The 22,824-nt window shown below is 43.1% G+C and overlaps 2 protein-coding genes across 2 annotated transcripts; both read right to left on the reverse strand.

Annotated features, from left to right (window-relative positions):
- Positions 1–7,747: 7,747 nt before the first annotated feature.
- On the reverse strand, positions 7,748–10,087 carry gng5 (guanine nucleotide binding protein (G protein), gamma 5). The gene is made up of 3 exons (XM_083653813.1): positions 9,941–10,087; positions 8,581–8,718; positions 7,748–8,021 (listed from the first exon to the last, which is right to left on the reverse strand). Exons 1-2 carry the CDS (start codon positions 10,019–10,021, stop codon positions 8,593–8,595), a joined length of 207 nt encoding a protein of 68 aa, XP_083509939.1. The 5' UTR covers positions 10,022–10,087; the 3' UTR covers positions 7,748–8,021; positions 8,581–8,592.
- A 192-nt stretch (positions 10,088–10,279) lies between these two features.
- On the reverse strand, positions 10,280–22,485 carry ssx2ipa (synovial sarcoma, X breakpoint 2 interacting protein a). Its single transcript, XM_083653814.1, has 14 exons — positions 22,419–22,485; positions 19,983–20,129; positions 19,612–19,775; positions 18,858–19,067; positions 15,877–15,987; positions 14,969–15,104; positions 14,801–14,876; positions 14,527–14,707; positions 13,280–13,427; positions 12,051–12,187; positions 11,627–11,800; positions 11,398–11,515; positions 11,006–11,192; positions 10,280–10,850 (listed from the first exon to the last, which is right to left on the reverse strand). Exons 2-14 carry the CDS (start codon positions 20,023–20,025, stop codon positions 10,706–10,708), a joined length of 1,830 nt encoding a protein of 609 aa, XP_083509940.1. The 5' UTR covers positions 20,026–20,129; positions 22,419–22,485; the 3' UTR covers positions 10,280–10,705.
- Positions 22,486–22,824: the final 339 nt, after the last annotated feature.

Below are 22,824 nucleotides of genomic sequence, written 5' to 3' on the forward strand. Positions count from 1 at the left end.
CATCTTATGTCACTGATGATGTCATAGGCACTGATAATGTCATAGGCGTTGTGACATCATCAGTGATGTCATAGGCATTGTGACATCATCAGTGACAGGGTCGCAGCAGCCGAGCTGCGGGTGAGGCCGTGCAGCGGCCGAGCTGCGTGCGGCGAGCCTAGGGTTTAAACTTTCTAGTTATTACTACAACAGCTATTATTACAATAGCATACAATGGGAATTTACGAATGAAATTTTAATTTACTATATCAGTACTTTGTACGCATTCCCAGAGGCAAATTATACACCCTAAAAAATATAGTTAGTTGTTTGTCAATATGTTTGTGAAATTTTATTTGGCATTAGTAAATAAAAAAATGTTTAGAGTGATAACACTTGTTATAGAGACAATTTTGCACAGATATGTAGATGATAGAGAACATTTTATAAGACACTTCCTGACTCCTGGCTTAAATGATTATTTTTGATGTCACAACTTAACTGGTTTTCTCAGATCACCGGTCTCATTTTGGCTTGCGATGCTTTCTGGTTATGCAGGAGAAGAATGTCATTGATATGAATTCCATTCTACAACAGTACATGTGCCCTGAGATTTTGTCTTGCCCTTTGGTGTGCCTCGAGGACAAAAAGTTTGAAACCCCCCCGCTATAAAAGTGCTCCGGTTTGGACGCACTTCAGCCTCTCAGCCTAGCCTAGGTAAACCCAGCCCCCACGTGACCTGCTCTCTCAGTTCCCAGTCACTAGCTTGTGACTGTAAGCAGGGTGAGCCTGAGAGCAGGTCACTGGGGGCTGGGTTTACCCAGGCTACTCTCAGCCTGGCACGGTGGGAATCTGGAGGGTGGAGGAACAAGGTCAAACCTGAGAATGGAATGGGGTCCAATTTCACATTGAGTGGAAGGATCCTGTGGCTGTGAGGATATATGCACTTTTCTATAAAAGACTATCCACGCACTCACTCACTCAGTCACTCATACAATGAATGAGCAATGAGCATTAACAGTCTGTCAAAGATAAACTTCATCAAGATGCTGATAGCAAACTGTGATTCGATAAACACTTGTGGGATGTGTTATTGTTCCTCAATGTGACGTTCAGTAAATCCCTGTGCTTTGACAGAGAGCAAAACACTTCTAAACATTTGCAGTAGTTAATAAACACAGAGGCACTGCCCTCCATTCTTATCATGACTTTGCCTATATTTCATAAGGTAATGATGTGTACAGTAGTAGGCTATCCAGTATTTTGCCAACAGTCACTACCACCATTATATCATTATGTGGTGTTGAATTATAGGTAATTTAGTTCCTTCCTTCAAATATCATATTATCATTATCACATCAGTGGTTTAAAAAAAATCACTTATTGATACAAATATGCTTAAAAGTATAGACTTTAAGAATCAATGCAAATTACAAGTTTGGTTCCCAACCAAACTGAGAAAATTAACCAAACTTAAAACAACTTATGTGTAAAACGGACATTACTTCAAGATAACTTCTATCAGTCTTATAATCAAGTAAAATTCATCCCATTTAGGAGGCCAAATTATTCATCCTGCAGGCTGCAGCAGCACGCATTTGAACACACAGCAGATATTAAAAATAAGAAAGGCTAGAGCCTATCCCATGCAGTGTAACTTTCCCCATGGTCATCCAACAGTATTTCTAATAGTCAAGTTTCATACCAGTGATGAGGGTATTATTCAGTGAACCAGAGAAACATTCAGGATTTGACCTGAGGTCTGATCGACTGAAACTATTGTTGCAGGGACAGCCATGTGATTAAGAAGGCACAATAGTGCTCTTAAATGCAAAACTTACCGCAGTGTACATAAACTGTGTGTGTGTGTGTGTGTGTGTGTGTGTGTGTGTGTGTTTAAGTTTAAGAGGTGCAGCCTTTTGACTTGAATTGTGGAGCTATCACAAACTTGTTTATTGTTAATTTCTGTTGTCACTTTCAACCGTAACTGTAACGTTGAAGACATATACCCTAAACACAGCCAATCTTTTGTTCAGATTCAAGATCATAGCCAGCCAGTTTACAGTACAGTCTTTCAGACAGACAGCAGACCAGATGTTTTGATCGAAGTGCAACAAACATTATACAGAATTGGTATGATGGGTCTTACGGTTATATTTTTTATGGTTTCCAGCACATGTCATAGAGGAAATGAGATAGTAGATAAGATTGCAAAGGAGGCTACAAAAAAATCAACACGTTGACTTGGCAGTTACCATGAGCAAAACAGAAGTCAAGGCTATTATTAAACTGAGGTGGAGGGGAAAGTGGCAAAAGCAATGGGAGGAAGAGAGGAAAAGGCGATGGTTTTATAGGATTCAAAGGAAAGTGGGAGAAATGAGAGGTGCAGAAAGGAACAGGAGAGATGAGACAATCATATCAAGACCCAGGTTTGGGCGCACCGGATTGAACAGTTCACTATTCATTATAGGAAAACATAATACAAGCAGGTGTGATTGTGGGCAAGAAGAAACAGTAGAACTGTCAGAGATACGAGGCAGAAAGCAAGCAGCTGGTTCAAGACCTCAGGGAGGTCAAAGTAAACTTTGAGTTAATAGAGATTTTACAAAAGAACTCAGGAGATAAGCGTCATTGAATCCTATTTGAATAGAAAACAACAAAATTGAGAGGATATGATGATGTTATTTTATTTTTTTATTTTCATTTTGTGAATACTGTACTAGACTCGATTCTGATCCACACTCCATACCAGTTGGTGGCGGTAATGCATCAATTCAATTGTTGTTTGCATTGGAAACCGCCAATAAGAATCAGGGTGGTTAAGGGGAACATTGAATGGATTAGTCCAGAAGGAGGCGGTAATGCAACATTTTGGAACCAGCCAACCACCGTAAAAACTAAAAAGAAGAAGAAGAAGAAGAAGAAACACATTGAGATTGAGAGACGTTTTCTGAACATTGTTAGCGAGTGCCAACGAATGCTGCACGATTAACGTGTGTTTTAGCTAATATTAACATTAGCATCAGTTAGCGCCGCGAGGAAATGGAATTCCAGCTCCCCACAGATGTGTGGCTCCACGTGTTTGGATATCTCTCAGAGGCGGACAGGTACAGTGTCCGCACATGCTGCAAGTATTTCAAGGAACTCGCCGACGACTCGTCTCTTTGGAAGGACAGCGTGGTGGTTCTGACTTTTCAAGATGGGGCTAGTTATAACAGTGAATTCTGGGCCACTCTTCGCCGCAGGAACATCGCTATTGTCGTGGTTCAAAGCACAGAAGCTCCAACTCTCACTGTGGCAGCCGTGATGGAGCAAAGCTGTCACCATCATTGTCTCTGTCTCCGGTTTCACCCTGGCCCGTGCCTACAACAGATATTTCCCAATTTAAAGCGTCTGGCTATTAAGAGCAGTTGCGATCCTGTTTTGATAGATGGCTCCATTGTGGCTCAACCCCAGCAGCTGACTCACCTGAGCATGTGCAATGTTCAGTTTCCACGTCCAGCGGAAGAGGCCTTGATTGCGGTTGTCTCGCAGTTTACCAACTTGACATCTCTGGTTTGTCATCAGCAGGGAACCCATGGAGACCCAGTTCAGATGTTCCACTCCATCATTACCCGTTTGCCTCAGCTGAAGCATCTCTCATGGTCTATGGGTCAGGCAGATACTTCTCTGCGCCGGCGCCGCTCTCCCCCAGGAGGATCTGCTGCAGCCCTGACCAGTCTGGAGCTTGTTGACTATAAGGACCCTTTGCTGTCAGAAGACATCATGATGCTCTTCCCTAGCCTGCAGACTCTTGCTGTGTTCTACAAGGACCGTCAGAAGGAGTTAACTGCTGGTGATGATTATTATGGCGAACCAGTTTCCTTCTTGAAGACCTGGTTGGGGGACCTCCCTCAACTGACCACCCTCACCGTTGTGAAGGGTCCACCAATTGAACACTATGTACATGGCATTCCAGCCACAGTGACAAGTCTAACACAGATTCCTCAGACTCCTCAGGACTGGATAGCTATAGGTATAGATTGGATTGTGAAAATGGTGTCAGTGTCGGTTCCAGATCTCCTCCACCTTCACTTCGATCCATTTCCCGGATTTTTGGGAGAGCTCACACGTCAAATCCCACAATACTTTCCAAAGCTCAGGAGCCTTAACCTTCGGCATGAGAATGTAGCAGAGGAAGATTTCTTATGCCTTCACCAGTTGCAGAATCTGAGACACTTGCAGATTCTGGATCCCTACGTTGGAGACGGGTCCCTCACCGAGCTTATCCAAAAGCTCCAAGCCCTCTCAAACAACAGAATTCACATCACCACATCCAGAGACCCACTGGACTCTCTAACTAGATCTTCTTGTGGTGAATCACTATCACAATGTGTGTACTCGGCACACACAGTCTGTACACACCGTGACCTTTACTGTTCATATACCGGCAACCCAAACATCTGTCAGACGCAATGAAAATCTTATACTCAGTGCTCATTTCAACTTCACTGTAAAAACTGAGTATTAAAAGGTTAAAAGAGGTATAAAGATAAAAACATACTTAGAAGTAAAAGTTAAAAAATTAAGTGAGCTATAGTGCAATACTGAATACGGAATGGGGGGGGCAGTCAACAGTTCAGACATTATTTAGAGGCCGAGTTGAGCATCCTGATGGCTTGGGGATACAGGCTGTCTCTGAACCTGCTGGTTTGGGTCCGAATGCTCCTGTAGCGCCTGCCAGACGGCAGGAGCGTGAACAGTCCGTGGCTTGGTTGGCTGGGGTCGGAGAGAATCCTCTTAGCCTTCCTCCTGCAACGCTGGCTGTAGATGTCCTGGATGGCTGTCAGCTCAGACCTGGTGATGTGTTGGGCTGAATTGACCTGTGGGCTGTGTGTAGCTACAGTACATTGTCAGATTAACTCATAGTACTCCCCATATTAAACCTTTGCCACTGTTAGAGCAAGAATATATCAAAGTGCAACATGTAGAGTTAATGATGTTGAGTTCTGAAAAGTGCCTCCTCAGTATGACTGAAACATAGTTTTGAAGTATGGTACCCAGTGTTTCTCCTAGAATGGAGTTGTAGCAACGGTGGTTAAGCACCATTTTCTTTTCTTTGAGAGAGAAAATGGTGCTTAACCACCATTGCTACAACTCCATTCTAGTCACTCAAGCAATGTATAGACAACTGGAAAATCCTCCCTTTGTCCATGATTGGTCGTATAGACTCAGTCTAGATGGTTTCACTTCCCAAAGTTCCTCTATTTGTGTCAAAACCTTCCCATTTTCCTCACATCTGCTTTCTTTAAAGAGCTGGACTCCATAATTATGTCCTACAGAATTATAAGAATCATAGAATTTCGAAAAAACCCAAATCTGAAGGCGGGCTGGCCCTGCCAGTGTTTAGACACTACTATTGGGCTGCTAATCTTGGGGCTTTGATGTTTTGGTGGCAGGGGACATCCCCGGCAATCTAATTCTCGGGGCTCCCCTGTGGCTGAAAATGGAGGCGAGCTCTAGTGTGAACTCCTCTCTGCCAGTTATGTTATTTTCTAAGCTAGAGCAGCGTGGGACTTTACAACATTTAAGTTTTGTTGTGAAAAATTCAGCCAGAATTCTAAACCAAATTAGAGGTGTTCTGAGTCTATCTGATGTTTCGTCCTCACACAAATTTGTTTTAATCATTCTTTTTCACCACCATGGTCAGAGAAAATCTACCATGCCTGGAGTGAGAAGGGGCTGGTTTCCATTAGGGACCTGTTACATAGATGGTTATTTTGCATCCGTTGATCTTCTGAGAAGGAAATTTAAGTTGGCCAACACACACTGGCTTAGAAACCTACAAGTCAGACACTACGTTAGATCAAAGATTCGGGATTTTGAGGCTCTCTCAAGTGAACATGTTTTTTTGTTTTGTTAAGCCCCCCCTCACTCTAGGCATCTTATTTCCAGATGTGTGTCTGTTTGATGATCACATCAGGGTCCCCACTGAGAAGATTAGAGGCGTGGCAGGAGGAGCTTGGTGTTGACTTGTCTGAAATTATATGGGACAGGAGTCTGTCTTTGGTCCAACTCTGCTCGGTTAACAGCAGACACCAGCTGATCCAATCACTCATCGTCTTCATTATTCCAAGGCTAGACTGCACAAGATCTATCCTTCCGTCTCGCCGCTATGTGACAGGTGTCAGGTGTTAGAGGGTACACTATCGCATGCTTTTTGGTTTTGCCCTTTACTTTCCGGATTTTGTCCCAAGATATTTGACTGGTACTCTAGTCTAAGGCCTACAGAGGCAGAACTCGCCATCTTCGGCTGCTCAGAATCCTCGCTGTTCCTGATATATGTATGTTTTTGTTTTTATCTTTGTTTGAGCCTCTTGTTCTGTTCTGAAAATTGTAAAATAAAATATATTTTTAAAAAAGCACTATTTTCTTTATTTCACTTGCAAAGCTCGCCCTGCCTAGTGCCTAGTCCTGATCTGTCTAGTAGGAGAGCCAGTCAATAAAATAGTATTACTAATACCCCAACCTAATACTATTAGGCAATAGGGATGTAATGGTATAACATTTCACAGTATGGTACAGTATCAAAATATCAAGGCATTTCACAATATTTCCCCCATTTTAATTAAACATACATATGGCCCATCCCAAAAAATAACCTTTTCAATAGAACAGTCCAGTGGTTAGTTTTTCAATGTGGAGGTAAATAACATAATTTAGTTTAGTTTAATTACCGTTTATTTTTTGAGGGGGACATTTTAACCACCTTTTAATATCCCTGTCGCCCATGCTTCATACACCTATGCGTTGTGCTGACATTATCAGGTCAGTGACGAAGCACGTTTCTTCTTTAGCGGTATGCTTTACTCACAGGTGTGCGAATTGACTGGATATGAAGAGTCTGTAATATAAGGCTAGTTTCTAAAGAAAAGATCTACAGCAGCGGTGGCTATATTTCGCTGCAGAATGCATAGGGGAAACACTGGTACCTGCGTTTTCATATATCTACACGCAGGTTGGCAGGGCTATGTCCTACTGTTGCTGCATGACTATTATCTTGTTTACCTTTCAAATTAACGTCATGTGCTGGTCAGCCATGTTGCACACATATTAACTCTAAAGCCTTCAAGTGATCTTAGAGGACATGAAAGATTTTGATCATATGACTAGTTCATTTGCATTTCACCCCAGACAAGACAGGACACTGCTTTCAAGTCTGAAATGTATCTAGATTTGCTAGAAAGATTAACATTTCAGCTTTTCGCCAACTAGGGCGCTGCTTGATGACATCACTAGGGTGGCTGTACAGTAATAAGGATTTTGTGTGTGCGTGTGTGAATCAAAACCACCACAATGCAAGTCAGAAACACAACAGCATATGCTGTGAGCCTGTTAACTAGCCTGTAGTCCACTCACTGTACTGTAGTCAACCTAGTGATGTCATCAAGTAGCACCCCAGTTGGCAAAAAGTTAATCTTCCTAGCAAATCTAGGTACATTTCCAACTTGAAAGCAGTGCCTTGTCTTTTTTTTTTTTTTTTGGTGAAATGCAAATGAACTAGTCATATGATTAAATGTTTCATGTCTAACTATTTGAGCTTTTGTATTTTACATTCTAAACATCAGGTGCCTCAGTAATCCAGTTTGTTACTCTGTACTAGAGGATCTCTGAATAAAAATGCTTCTCACAACACACTGATGTCAGCATATTTCCACAAGTAGTATCATGTCATGTTAAATATTCTCTGTTGTGACCGCAGAAAAAATAGAAAATGCCCAACAAAAACTTGGGAGTAGTAAAGAATGTATTTTAATAATCATTAAATACAAAAAGTCAAGAACAGTGATGACTAAAATAGAAAAGGCACAATAATTTAGTGGAAAATCACACTGTGCCATGAAAAATAAAACTGTCTCCTTTCATTGACTGTGGCTGAAAATAGATGGCCATCTTGCGGACATGATTCCAACGTGTTTACACTCAATCCCGTGGCAGTAGAATGGCTTGGCATGAGGAGCAGTGTTGAGGTCAACTTTTCCCTGTAGCATCAAAATGAAGGCCTGTGGAGCCGCAAAATAAAAGCAGAAACCACACATTAGAGATCAGAAATAACACCATATCCAGAGCAATGGTTATGGTGTGTATAATTTAGATATTTAATTCATTTATACAAATGGTAAAGATCCAAACTTAACTGACCCCTCAACCAAATATTTTAGGAATAATTCACAAAAATGTGAGGGGGGGGGGTGCTTTATATTATTTTGTATTAAATTATTGTAATGATAAAAGGAGCTACAAATTAAATAACGGTATTCAACAATGGAGAAATGGGTTCTCATGTAATAATAATAGCGTAAACTTTTTTCACTAGGTCATAATGTTTTGCAAATGATCTGGGGCCCACTTGCAATACCTTTGCTGCTCACCAGTGGGCCCCAGCCCACAGGTTGGGAATGGCTGCTATGAACATTGCTTTGACTCCTTTTCAGAGCTTGATGTTTTCCAGAAACCTCAAGTTCTGCCCTGTTGAGATGAAGATGCCGACAGCCTACAAGAAGTGTTTGTGCACAATATGCATGTACAGTGTGTGTGTGTGTGTGTGTGTGTCATACTCACCAATGAGTGGGTTCACAAGAAGGAGCAGACCTTCTGTGGTCTGAAGGGGTTGGTGCTGGAGGACACACCGGTGAGCAGGGGGTCCTGCAGGGCGTTCTGCATGCAAAACTGTTGAAGGTCTGCAGCTGCCTGGGAGACCTGGTGACCACACAAGATACAAGTCAACCACGACATCAGCCAGCGGCCCTCAAGCAGCTATCTACAAAGGGGTCAACCTACAAAATGTATGGCTTCAAGGATTGGTTCACCCAAAAGTAAAAATTCTGTCATTATCCCCCATGCCGATGGAAGGACGGGTGATTTTAATTTTTTGTCCACAAAACATCTGTGGAGTTTCGCAGCAAAACACTGTTGCAGCATTCTCCTAAACAATGCAAGTGGAAGTTGGTCCCCATCCACTTAAATTGTTTAGGACTTAGGAGAATCTTGCAACAGTGTTTAGCTGTGAAACTCCACAAATGTGTTGTGGTGGTGGGGTAGACAGAATTTTCATTTTTGGGTGAATTTCAATTTACACTTGCAAAATGAATAACATTTCCAGTTAGGCTTACAAGAAGTGACACGAATGACTAAGCAAGACGTTGTACATTTAAATCAGTTTCAAAAAGTTATAGCCTACTGATCACTCCGTTTCCAACTCTTTAAATACAATCTCTCAAGAGGATCAACATCATCTCAAATAGGGATAATCACCTAATATGCACTGTTTAAATATAGTTTACTTTGTCATTTTAAATTGCCAAAGTGTTGCCAAAGGCTTCTTGTAGTCGGTATGTCTCAACATTACCATTTGAAATCTGTCGACTGTTGCCTTAAATATAAATTTATCATATCAACTACTAAAATGTGTTCGTTTCATCTTAGCACTTTGAAACACTTCAGGGATAGTTACAAATTATAAACATCACGAACGTGCCATGTTGTTACCAACAAGTATCTGATTTAAATAACAAAATGTATTAATAATCCAACTACACCGCACCCAATATCCAGAACTTTGATTTGATCGAGGATGACGACAAAAAGATTTGGGTATCAGCCCTGTTTTTCGACATTTTTAAGGCAAGAGGGGTTAACAGAAAAGCAATGTAACAGGTATTGTAACGAATTTCTGGTAATTACTTTATCATTGACTAATGGGCAAATCATTTTTTCCACTAACGAGCCAAACACTATATTGATGTTAGTTGGTTTGGTGCGAGATTAAATACAATCTCAGTTTCTAGTGTTCGGACCGATTTCCCCTTCTCTCCAACGCCCTTCTTAGCTTAGCAGCGTTAGCACATACAACCGTTAGCGGATCGGCTTGGTGGTTGAGGTTTTTCCACCGTTTTGAGCCCCAAAACAAACAGAGCCATACCTTCACTCTGTTTATGCTCGCCTCAAAGCGGAGCTGCTGTACGATTTTCTTCATGGCTACAAGATTGGATGAACTCGACATTGTCGCTGTGTATTTGTGAGGAAAATAAATGCTGTGGAGAGTGGGTGGGCTGCTCTGTTGGCTGGATGCGGAGACAAAAGCAAAGATGATGACATCCGGATTCCGGTTCTTGTAACTGCAACTCCTTTTTCAATTCACTAGTGGGCAGCAGAACGCGGGTGTGGAGGGGGGCAAAAACAAGAAAATGGCTAATTAAAACATCTTTATTGCACTGTTAAGACCAGCAGATCACAATTAATCTAAGTTATATAACCTATTAAAATTACAATCAACTAGAATTAAAGGATATGCAAACATTCAAAATAACTTTAAACTAAAAACTAATAAAGATCCAATATCTCATCAAGATAAAATGGGAGTGTTCTTCAGCTCCAATTTATCCAATTAGTGCTTTGTATATATAACCACCTCCACCTGTGTAGCTTAATGTCCTCCAAATGCTGATCTGCATATAAAAAGGGAACAAACAAAAAACTTGGCAGATTCATTAAAGTGCTCTCTTGTTGGATCAGCTTTGGTGAATGATCCATGAATGTAAAGCAATGGTGTTTGCTAAAAAGTAGCTATAATTATATAAAGTAGGTGGCATCCTGAGGCAGTGTTGATGGCAGTCAACCATGGATTGTTGCTCAAATTGTCTGTGCAGTGAAGTCCAAAAACAATGGCACTGGGATCGTCTTCAGTTCAGTTGAGGCTGTTTTCATCTTCGCCCACAGAGAAGATACTGAAGTCTGCACATCGGACTCTGTGTTTCGACTTGACCCGAGTATCTCCCCCTTGGATGGTGCTGGAGTCTTGCCAGCTCCCTCGCTTTGAAAGCCTGGAGGAACTGAGAGAGGGGGGATATTAACCATGAATGAGGGGGTCCTGGGTACTTCAATCACTATGGCATGGGTTTTGATCTTCACCGAGTCAGGAAAGATGGAGAGAACAGTATAAACCTAGATGACTGCTGACAATACTAATTTCAGTGACTGACCATACCTGCTGTCTGGTATTAGGCGCAGTGTCCGGTAGAGTTCTGCTGTGGATGGCACAGCGGCGCTGTGTGCAGCTTTAGGAGTGGTCATGCCGGCGCTGTCTGCAGCTTTAGGAGTGGAGAATGCAGCGTAAGTTGGGGATTGGTTCATCGGAGTCGTTGTGGAAGACACTCTCAGCTCTGGCTCGCTTCCTGCAATGAAAATGACAAATTAAGATCAGTGTCATGGTATAATAATCATGTTTTTCATGGATCATGATGGAATATGTCTTATGTCTAGTCCCTTAGAGGGAGGGGGTGAACCTTTAGGGGCTATGTCACCCTCTTTATAATGTATTATAACTGCATTCTGATCTATTTGCATGTAAACAGCAGTGTAAATGTCATTGCGGCTTACTGATTGATAAGGCACTTTGACAGTCCGACACAGAGTGTCTCTTGCGGTCCACAAAGGGAGTCATGTTCAAAAACTGATTCTTGAGCCAGGAGGCACGGTCCTCCTCAAACGCCTTTTTCTGCGGAATGCAAAAAAAAAAAAAAGTTAAACGAACGTAATGCAACTACAACATCCACAATCCACGCGGGACAAAATGTGTGGGGCACACACAAGACGAGGACTTGAGCACCTCTCGGCCCAGGCGAATAGCAGCCTCCGTGAAGTTCTTCCTCTCCCTCTCAAAGTTCCTCTTCTGCTCCTCAAAGAGCCTCCATTCCTCTTTGAGTCGCTCTTTCTCTTCCAGCGTGTAGCAGTCGTTCAGAAGAGCCGCCGTCTCGTCATCAAACGACGAGTTGAGCTGCTGCTGCTCAGGCAGACAAACGCAAACACACTTCATTCATTTAGCAAATCACTCAAGAGTACCAGCAGGTGATGCACAAGGAGCAGTCATTTATGCCCACGGCAATGCTTTCTGAAAGTGCACATGTAGGGAAGTCATAATAATAAACTAGTTTATGTAGTCTCTTGTTGCTATAGAAACATTGTGCTCTGCACCAATAACTACATTCCTTGCCTTGTATAGACCCATCTCATTAACTGGCACAGGCACCCACCTGGAGGAGCTGCTGCTGGGTGTGAATGAAGTCTTTGCACTGCTGTACTTCAAGCCTCATCCTCTCCATCTCCTCCTCGTGGATCTCCCTGGCCACCGCCTCGTTACCACACTCCAGCTGATTCTGCACTAGAGACGCTTGGGAGATAAAAACATTTATAAATATGATCGATAAACTCATGATATTTTCAGACAGATTTCCATGAATTCCAAATGAAACAAAGGGATATTCTTTCCCCGCCAGCAAAAAAAAAAAAAAAAAAAAAAGCTGCCAGCCACCGTCAAGCCCCACACATGATCATCGTGACATGAATCGCATGATCTGCGGTAAAACGGCTCTGTGCCTGCTGTGCTGTTGTTTTCCTATGGGGGAGGGCGACGCTTCTCAGCTAGGCGGCAGCGCTACCTTTGGCATCGCACACAGCTCGATTTTGCCACCTTGCGCTGCACTCAAAGTTCAAAATATCTCTCAACGCTGACCTACTTATCGCTGCCCTTTCATGAGCGCAACCAATCAGAGGAGAAGATAGCTGCTGTATGTGACGTAGTGCCAGAGAGCATGAACTTTACATGGTGTGAGAGCTGACAAACTGTATTACTAAACTACCCGAGAGGAGAATTGACTTGTGTACATTTGCAAACACCTGGTGGGGAAATAAATGCTTCAGGTTTGATTGACAGGCTGCTGACATCGAATCCGTGTGTCTCAGCGCCATCGGGTGGGTTAAAGCTGCCAGCACCAGTGCTTTGATCAGCAAGCTTGGAGCTTTGTTGGAGACTGTTGCTTTTCCTCTGCGTCGCATGTGTTTAACCCTGGAAGTGCAGTACCATTTCACAAGGTGCGTAAGAGCGCCACCTATCATACAACAGTGAAAACACAGATTGCTGTGGAATCACGTAATAGACCCTTTTCACGGGGACCATTTTGTGTCGAAAAGGCAGAATAAACACAGGTGCAAGCAAAACACTAATGAGGGTTTCCAAATTCCAATCATGGAAGTTGGAAACCCTCATTAGTGTTTTGCTTGCACCTGTGTTTACCCTGCCTTTTCGACACAAAATGGCCCCCGTGAGAAGGGTCTATTGGCGGGGAAGCGTCGTCTCATAAATGTCATATCACATGAATGGCAGGGAACAATTGCAATGGCTTGGTCTAGAAAACAGTAACCCTTTGAGAACTTCAATGACTTTTTGCAGGATTATATTAGTATGTAATAGCGCCACCTGTACCTTGGCTGTCTAATCTCTCCACGTGGTTCTTCAGTCTCCTCCACTGCTGGCGGATGCTGTTGGTCAGCTGCTCCCTTGCCTGCTCACAGGATTGGTCCAGGCTTTCCCTGCTGGTGTCGCCCGCCTTCTCCTCTCCATCTGAACCAGCCTGAGCAGAAAGAGACAGGGAAACCTTTTCAACAGCCACACAAAAATCACGTCTAGTCACATCACACCGACACACATGAACATGCACACGTCTTAACAAAAAATGTGAAAAAATGTATATCGATATAATAATATATGGTATATCAATATTTGGGCCAGCAGAAATCTTGGCAGCTCATTTTCTTTTTTAGTTGATCAGCCTTTGGCAGGTTGAGCCAAAAAGATTGTTTCATACACTGCTCTTGGTTTGTGAGAGAATAAGTTCAGCCTCACCGAGTTTAATCATAAAGTTTTGAAATAGTATTCCAGGTTTGAGGGTTGTTATTTTCCCAACAAGCATTAAGACAATACAAGACACACTGTTATTGCTCAGTGTCTGGGTTTGGAGGCAATGTGTGCATAATGCTTTCAAATTAAATCCTCAAAAGGAACATTCCACATCAAAGCCAGGCTACACAGCAACAATCCGGAAAATCAATGGACAACTGAAAACCAGAATTAGACAATTCCTATTCCTCAGGATAAATTATGCCTGCTGTTTGAGAAGAATTCTTTATGGGGGGGCTTCCCATATAGCTCAAATCAGTGTAGGAATTTAGCCAGGGGAAAGGGCAAAAATACCCAAAGAAATCTCAGAATGCCCCTAAATACTATGTTCAATGGGCAAAAATTGCCCCCAAGATTTTAAGAATTTTATTTTCATTCAATTCATGTAATTTCCATTTCCATATATTACACACACTCCTGGTTGCCAGAAGAAGATGATGAACAACACACACAAACAGTGCTGTTCACATTACGCGTCAGCAGATCTACGCACCAATTCCAATTTTTGCCCCCAAAATTGTTGTAAATGCCCCCATTTTTGGGGGCAAAAGTTGCCCCCAAAATATTTTTTAAATTTCCTACACTGGCTCAAATAATAGTGGGAGAAGACTGGTTGGTGAAATACACTGTGTACAGTATGCAGACATTGCACAATAAAATAACCTTATGTCTGATTTTTTTTTACTCCCTCTGGTGTGACTCGAATATGTAAAGTAAATAATAAATAAATAAATACATAAATAAATATGTAAATGTAATAATGATAGAAAGACCTGCTGGTAGCTGTCATCAGCACATGCTCCTCTGGCACGGGGTGTGCGTGGACTCAGGATATGAATCATCTCTCTCTTCATCTGCTGGAGGACTTTCTTCAGCTCGGCGTTCTCGACCATCAGAGACCTGTGACGGCCCTCGTAGTCGCTGAGCAAGGACTTGTACATGTCTCCTTCGTGGCTGCACAGAGGAATTGACTAATAAATATTGTATTGTATTAAAAACACAGGAAACAGCTGACTAGATTGCAAACTACATGATAAGGCATTCTACCTGGTTGCCCCTTTCGCAGTCCTCCACTGGCTCCTTTTGCCGTCTGACCGTCCCAGGTAGTTCAATACATCAATAGCTAAGTGGGAGAGATAGGGAGCCAGAAATTAGTTCACTTCTAAGTTCCATCTTCTCCAGAATAAAAGAAGGAAAAGCATTTTGGACGCTCACCTAGTTTCTTATCCTTCTTGTCAACCAGTAGCTGGCTGAGGCGTTCCTTGAGCTTGGCACACTCTTTTTCTTTTCTCTTGGCATCATGGTTGTACTGAGAAGCACGGCTGGCGATGATACTCTGGAGCTTCTGAACCTGTCAAGGACACTCGTTTAGACTTTTTTTTCTGCTGATTTCCCCCCCAATTGTACTTTGCCAATTTCCCCCTGCTGCTCCACACCCTTTGCCGATCTGGTGAGAGCCGTAGACCAGCATCATGCTTCCTCTGACACATGCGCAGTTGCCAGCTGCTTCTTTTCACGTGGGGAGCTTCACCGGCAGGACATAGCACGTGGGAGGATCACGCTATTCCCACCAGTTCCCTTCCACCCGGAACAGGCACCCCGACCGACCAGAGGAGGCGCTAGCGCAGCGACCAGGAAACAAACCCTCAGTCTGGCTTCCCACCGACAGACAACCAATCGTGCCTGTATGGACGCCCCGACCAAGCCAGAGGTAACACGGGGTGCGAACCTGGTAGGCAGGGAATCTACAGTTACACTACCCGGGCGCCCGTGTTTGTTGACGTTTGACGTAGTGTTTGCCAGGTTGATGCGTGTGTGCACGTGCACAGAAACCATGGATGCTGCTGATTATAGACGGTTTTAACTTGACAACAAAAACACATTCTAAATTGAACCCCCGCTCCCTTCCTGTTGCAGTGTTTGCTATGGACATAAAAGAAAAAAAAAAACATTCAAGTGCAGGACTGACCATTCCGTGAAAACCGTCTACACAGCCGAGCAGCGAAAACAAAAGTAACGATGTCGAGTGAATATTTCTGCAGTTTGCCGAATGCTGAGAAAAAGGAAGTGCTGTGGGGTTGCGCTCTGGTAAAAACCGTCTATATGAGAAAGTGAACGTTTACCTCATCTTTTTCAGTTTTTAAGCAGCTCTGCAAAGTCTTAATTTTGAGTTGTAGCTGCCTCTCCGTCTCATGCAGACCCGATTTCTCCCGTTTTGACAGTTCCAACTGATCCTGGAGGTAAAATGCACAAAGCCAAATCATGAGTGCAGCACAACACACGGTATGGATCTACTGGATTGCATTTGCCTTGTGCAAAATGACAATGAGCAAAGTATTCTATAAGCATTCAATTCAGAGTTAATCCAAGAGACACAAGAGAGAAAGGCAAGTGCTCTGCCTGGTACTGAAACAGAGGTAAGCTAACAGCAATGCTAACCTAGCCTGGGTAAACCCAGCCTTCAACGTGACGTCACAGGCTATGCCTGACTGATAGCACATAGAGGTCACATGTAGGGCTGCACGATTTGAGGAAAGGTGCGATTAGCGATTATGGTGGACAATATTGCGATTGTGATCGCGATATAATAAACAAATGGTATCTAGGGATGTGCGGGCATGAGTTTTTGACGGTATGATAACCTTGGACAAAAATACCACGGTTTCACATACTGTATCACAGACTTATGAGAGAAATAAAGAGGATTCCCGCACACTGTCAAATACTTGCAAAAAAACTTTAAACTTTAATTAACAAAGTTTCGGTCTATCGACCTTCATCAGGTTAAAATACAGAGCAAGGGAACACCACAGGTCTTATAGCCTACACCTTGTCAGATGAGGCCAATCAGAGACATTGAGCTATCAGGCAAAACACTCCCCCAGACTGTGTGTAGTCAGTCTGGGGGAGTGTTTTGCCTGATAGCTCAATGTCTCTGATTGGCCTCATCTGACAAGGTGTAGGCTATAAGACCTGTGGTGTTCTCTTGCTCTGTATTTTAACACATTCAGTGCCACAGCGCTTCAGTAAAATTGTCTGGAGCCTGTGCCAGATTCACTTCCATTCAGTTGAAAACAGCTATAGAATTTTTTCTATTATGGCTATATTAACGGGGCTGGACTTTAATGAAAGATTGAACACTCCTGCTTCTTCCAAAGAAGAAATTTTGTTTCTAGACAGTTCCATTATGAAATTACAGCCTCTCAAAAAAGTGCACTTTCAATGGTTTTCTGTCGTTTTTTTTTACTTTCCAAGTTATAGGCCCTTTTATGAATACCTTTTGCACTCTAATTTCGACCACATTCACTGACTCTGGCTGGTGTTTTCTGATGTGGTGGCGTGTGGTGTGGTTTCTGTGAAGCCTGTGTGACACACACACCTCTCCCCCCCCCCCCCCCCCTCCCTCCCCCCTCTCCCTTCTCCACCTCTGAGCTGCGGGCTCCTCCCACACGCACAGTTTGTTTTCTCGTTTTTGCCCCGGACAGATCCCAGCGCGCATCATTTCCTTGATGGGCAAACGCGACTGAACGAAAAGGCATGGCCGTTCGGCTTCGGATGCTGCCTTTCTAGGAAATCGTGTGGAGATAGATAGAAGCATAAGAGCTCAGTTGTGAGCGCGGATGCAGCCGAGCCCACTCTCCGCTGTAGGCAGAGCAATATATACGGCGCTGGCAGAAAGCATGCATCGGTTTCCACTTTCTCCGCTGTCTCCTGTACAAAGTAAAGGATCTGAGGTGGGTGGAGCAGCTCCTGTGACGATGTTTAAGGTGGCGCCGTGTGATCCCTTGAAGGGATTCATGCTCACTGGCTAGGTACGACCTTAAACAGCAGAATTATGGAATAATATGAATTATGATTTTAGGACGTCCACAGACGTCCTTGGCACTCCTCGTTACTTTTTTTTAGGACGTCCACAGACGTCCTTGGCACTGAATGTGTTAACCTGATGAAGGTCGATAGACCGAAACTTTGTTAATTAAAGTTTAAAGTTTTTTTGCAAGTAATTGACAGTGTGCGGGAATCCTCTTTATTTCTCTCATATGTACTGCATCTCCGACGCACCTGCCTTTGAGAGACTGAAGGTGTGCATCAGCTCCTTCTGACATATCACAGACTAAAATACATGAAATATGTTACAATTTAAAATATATTAAAACTAAAAAAATAAAACAATTTGAAATAAAATTATCTTTACAAAAAAATAAAACATTTTGAGACATTTGCCTGTCCCAAACATGTGAAAAAGAAACACCAGACAAATAGAAACTGCACTGTGTTACAGCACATAGAAGATGGCTCAGCAAAGTTGCAAAGTTAGTTACATGTCTGTCCAGTAATACAATGATACACCCCGTTTATTTATTTTGTAGCGACAGATGGCATTAAACGCCACACTCACGTGACGCTTCTTGAGAGAGAGGTGAGGTAACATGCATCTGCAGACTTTAACGAGGGACCATGAAGGCATCGTGTGACAGGCTAGTTAGCTAGCCTGGAGGTGATGCTGCCAGTGCTGGCCTGGCGCTGGCAGCTGCGACAGTGTTTTGCTGCTATCAACCTTGTTAATCTCGCTATGTTCTTCATCACAGCGGGTCATCCCCACTGTGCACTTAATCGTGCACTAGTTCTGCATAAGCACCTGCAGCTCTCTCCTTATTTTACTGACGTTCTCACTAATCACACGGCTGTTTACATGCGTTTCGGAACGGCTAGTTAGTTATTAGCATAGCTTGCTGTTAGCGATCATGGATGTTCTCTCTCGCCCTCTCGGTAGATAATATGTAACCTTGCTGCACATAACATTACTTATTTGCGGGAGTCCATGGGAGAAGCCTCCCGCTAGTGTTGATGCCCAGTGTGATGGCAGAGAAACGTGTGTTTGCTGCGTCGCGTGTAACGTTAGTTTAGAGGAGGCTCGCTCACACACACACACACACACACACAAAAAGACGTGAAAAAAATAAAATAATCGCACACTTTTGCGGTTATGTAATCGCACGTGCTGACATCGCGATTGCGATTTGATTAATCGTGCAGCACTAGTCACGTGGAGGCTGGGTTTACCCAGGCTAATGCCAACCACCTCCCTGTCTGTCACACTTGCCTTGAGTCTGGAGTTGCTGATCTGCAGGTGGTCCAGGGTGCTGTAGCTCTTCAGCTGCTCTCTCTCCAGCTCTTCCAGTGAGCAGCGAATGCGGTGCTGGACCTGCAGCAGCTCGTACATGGCGTTCAGAGCGGGCACAGCGCTCAGGCTGGCTCCCCCTGCTGAGCTGCCCTCCGTACATGTGGAGGAGAGGCCCAATGAGGCAAGCTCCTGTGGAGGAAAGAGGACTTACGTCACTGTCGTGGTGTTAGTGGGTCACCTCTATAGAGAAATGGTTATATATAGACTCATAACATACTGCAGAAAAACGGAATACACTCAGTATTTACAGCAAGTATATAGGGGTGAATCACCAGAGTCCCCATGATACGATATTATCATGATATTAACATTATGTTGCAATTTATTAACTTTTTTTCCGACTGCAAAATTATGTCCCCAAAGGAAAAAACTTTCCTGTTTTATCTTCTAATAAGATCAATTTTCTTTTCCAGTCTGTTCATCTCACTTCAATCATTTTTATTGCAGCAAAATGAGATTGTCAAGCAGAAAGACTGACCAACACTATCATAAAAACGTGTCGTACTGTGGCATTCATGCGATACGATATATTGCCACACAAAAATCACGATACTATGATGTATCGACTTCCCCCCACACCTACAAGTATACCAACACAGAAATACACTGGTACAAATGTAGTATCAAATCTATCTAAAGTGACTGACCCCAAGACTGCATACCATTACAGTACCTGATTGATGTATGAAATGCACTGAGGAATATTCCCCTCTGTGCAGAAGGCACTTATCACATTGTGGGAGCTTCTCGACAGAGGCAAAGAGTACATTGACACAAGGTTGTTCTGCCTGGAGGGGGACATCGTCACATGTGATATGCTGGAGATCTCATGGCCTTCTAAATGCAGAGAGAGAGAGAAATATAATGCAGACAGTCAGTACAGTACAACTACATTCCACTGCAGAGAGGCTTGAATTGGGCTATTGCTCTAAAACGAGGACAAAAATATAGGTCACCTCTAGCAGATCTCAAAAATATAGCATACGGGCCTTTCTATTCTTGAAATATCCTTAATAGATACAGCCATTTGGCGAAGCCGATTACCCATAGACGCCTCCCGTGGTGCAGTTGTCCACCAGTCTCCCATTATCAGCAAAACATCAGGACACTGGCGAGGTCACGAGTTATGCGAGGTGGGCAGGTGGATTAGCAGTCATGCAGCAGATTGGATGCTCCCACTGGACCACAGCCCTGAAATAGACAAGATCATCAAGACATGACGCAGAGCAGCATGAAATAATCTCGCTCAGCACTTCACCACCAACACAAGATTAATTGTCAGCTGTGTGCCAGTGGGGGGTGGACTTGGGGTTTAGTATATCTCCTTTTGGATACTGGCAACTCAACTGTAGGCTAGTAGTAAGATTACGTCAGATTCAAGCAAATGCATTTGTAAAGTAATGGGACAAATAATGCAATGGGAGCATTGGGGACCCATTAGTATTTTACTAGGTCTTCTAAGGCCTAAAAAAAAATTAAGTTTGGTTCCTGTTGCCGACCGACCCTGTCAATTTACGTGCGACCCAATTTATTTTATGAGCATGTTGATTTGACGGTGGCGCTATGGCTGGCTCACACTACAGGATTTTAGTGTGAGCTGTTTGCAGATCCAATCTTAAACCTCCCGATCTGCTCACAGCCTCATCGGGGCCGTCCCGATCATATCAAACATGTTTTATATTTAGGACTGAAAATCTGCGCGAATACATCATTCTGCTGCTGCGGGAGACTCCCGTCATTATCGTTAATTGACGCGGCTCATTTGATGCGCTGCACTGCAGCACGCATCAGATAGGCTACCAAATACCAACAGCACAGAACCATGAGGATTTGGGGGAAAATGTCACTAATTTATATCACAATGAATGACCAATGAATAAAAAGTTGTTATATCGTAGTTTTGAGCCCCTGCCAGTCAGAGGCTGTCCTGTCTATCGAGCAGTGTTGGGGGGAAAAGGCATGCTGCTGCGGGAAGCAGTCTATCCAAACTTTTGCCGATCTCATGACATGCAGCAGGGGAATATATTTTGGTACCCATGTGTTTGTGTTCTCACTTGTACAGACAATAGACTCGCGTTGTTTACACGCATGCTAACTACCGTGAGATTCATTTGTTTGGCGAGACGGGCATGAAAATGAGGAAAAGAGAGAGGTGAGGTGGGGGCGGAGCGCTTTGGTCACTGCTGGAACCCCAAAAACGAGTATGGCCGGGCGTCAAGGTGATTATCCTGCCGATAATCTTAATAATATCCTGTAGTGCGTGGTGCGCCACATTTACAAATATTGTAGTGTGTGCATGTTTGAGATTCTAGGGGAGATAAACGATAATGACGGGAGGCTTGCACAGCAGCAGGATGATGTAGGCTATTCACGCAGATTTTCAGTCCTAAATATCAAACATGTTTGATATGAAAGCATTCATATTGACTTAAATATTTTGTTCATATAAAAACGTGTGTAGAGCACAGTGGTAGAGTACATGTAAACTATGTTATGAAAAAAAGTATCCATCGCTGCTGTAATTTTAAGGAAAATAAAAAAATATATATATTTCCTATCTATCCCTTGCTGCCACTGGGAAAAAAATAAAAAAAATAAAAAAATAAAATAAAATAAATTCCCTACCGACCCATCACCGAACTGACAACCAACAGGAACCAAACTTATTTTTTTTTAGGCCTAATATGAACTTGACATGTTCTTGTTAAACAGGCTAACGTTAAACCACATAAGATACACCTGCCACTCCCACTATTCTAGTACATAAATCGCCATGTTACAACATGTTTACATTGCTGATAAACAACTGGGCATGTGGGAAACCTTGCTGTCGTATTCAGTAAGTAATGCAGCCAAAACAGCAGCTTGAGGATAGCAGCTGCTAGAAACAGGTTAGCCTGGTTTTCATTGTCACCCACAACATCCTGTCAAACTATATTCTTATCTACTAATGCAGAAAACGCTCAGCCCTAATCTGAAGTAACACTCATACCGCATGCGTTGAGTGGGGCTCACCTACTCTAGTTCTGTTGACGATGTTGTCGATGACAATACGGCTAAACTTTGCATAGGATTCAGGTCGGTGACGTAATCGTTGGTAATGTTAAAATGGCACTTTTATTGCCAACAAGTGTGAGTGACAGGTTATGGGTTAACTTACTGCCTAACGTTAGCCGATACACTGCAGTTCAACATGCCTGTATCTGTAAATTGAATTTAACGTTACAATCAGACTTTACAAACACACACTGCTGGGCCTAACTAAGGTTAGTACGGTAACTAACGTTAACAGTTACCTGGCTAGCGTTAGCCTGGATAACATGCACGCAAAGAGTCCGACGGCGTGAAATGTCACTTCAATTCAACACCAAGTTCAATAATAATGTTGACAAAATCGCAGAGATTATCTTCAGCGAAACACAACAGCGTGCCGAGTTCAGTCGCCATGCACCTTCTCAATATAACTGGTTATCGTCTCACCTGTTTAAACCTCGTCCATGCAGACTCGATACCGATATCCAGCGGTAACGCAAATGCTGAATTTGTTTTGAAGGCTATTCCTGTGCTGGCTTCAAACCAAACGCAGCTGTCATTGGAGACTGCGTTGTTAAGCAACCAGTATCTGCGAAGTGCATTGGCTGTGAACCTGGAGTGGGCCATTATGCAAATGTTAAGTGCCGTCAGGTGCTAAATCTGTTTTGCCACATCGTGTAGTGAGAAGCTCATTTTATTTGACCATGTTTTAACTTTTTACCCCATCAAATACCAACAGTACCAACAGTGTATTACAGGCAGTCACGTGACCACTCTCATTCACAAAAATGATCAACATTTCGTATTTATTTACATATATGCTCTTATACATTGAAAATACATTTCCCTTTAT

Source organism: Poromitra crassiceps (genome assembly GCF_964638095.1).
Source record: "Poromitra crassiceps genome assembly, chromosome: 17".
NCBI lineage: Eukaryota > Metazoa > Chordata > Actinopteri > Beryciformes > Melamphaidae > Poromitra > Poromitra crassiceps.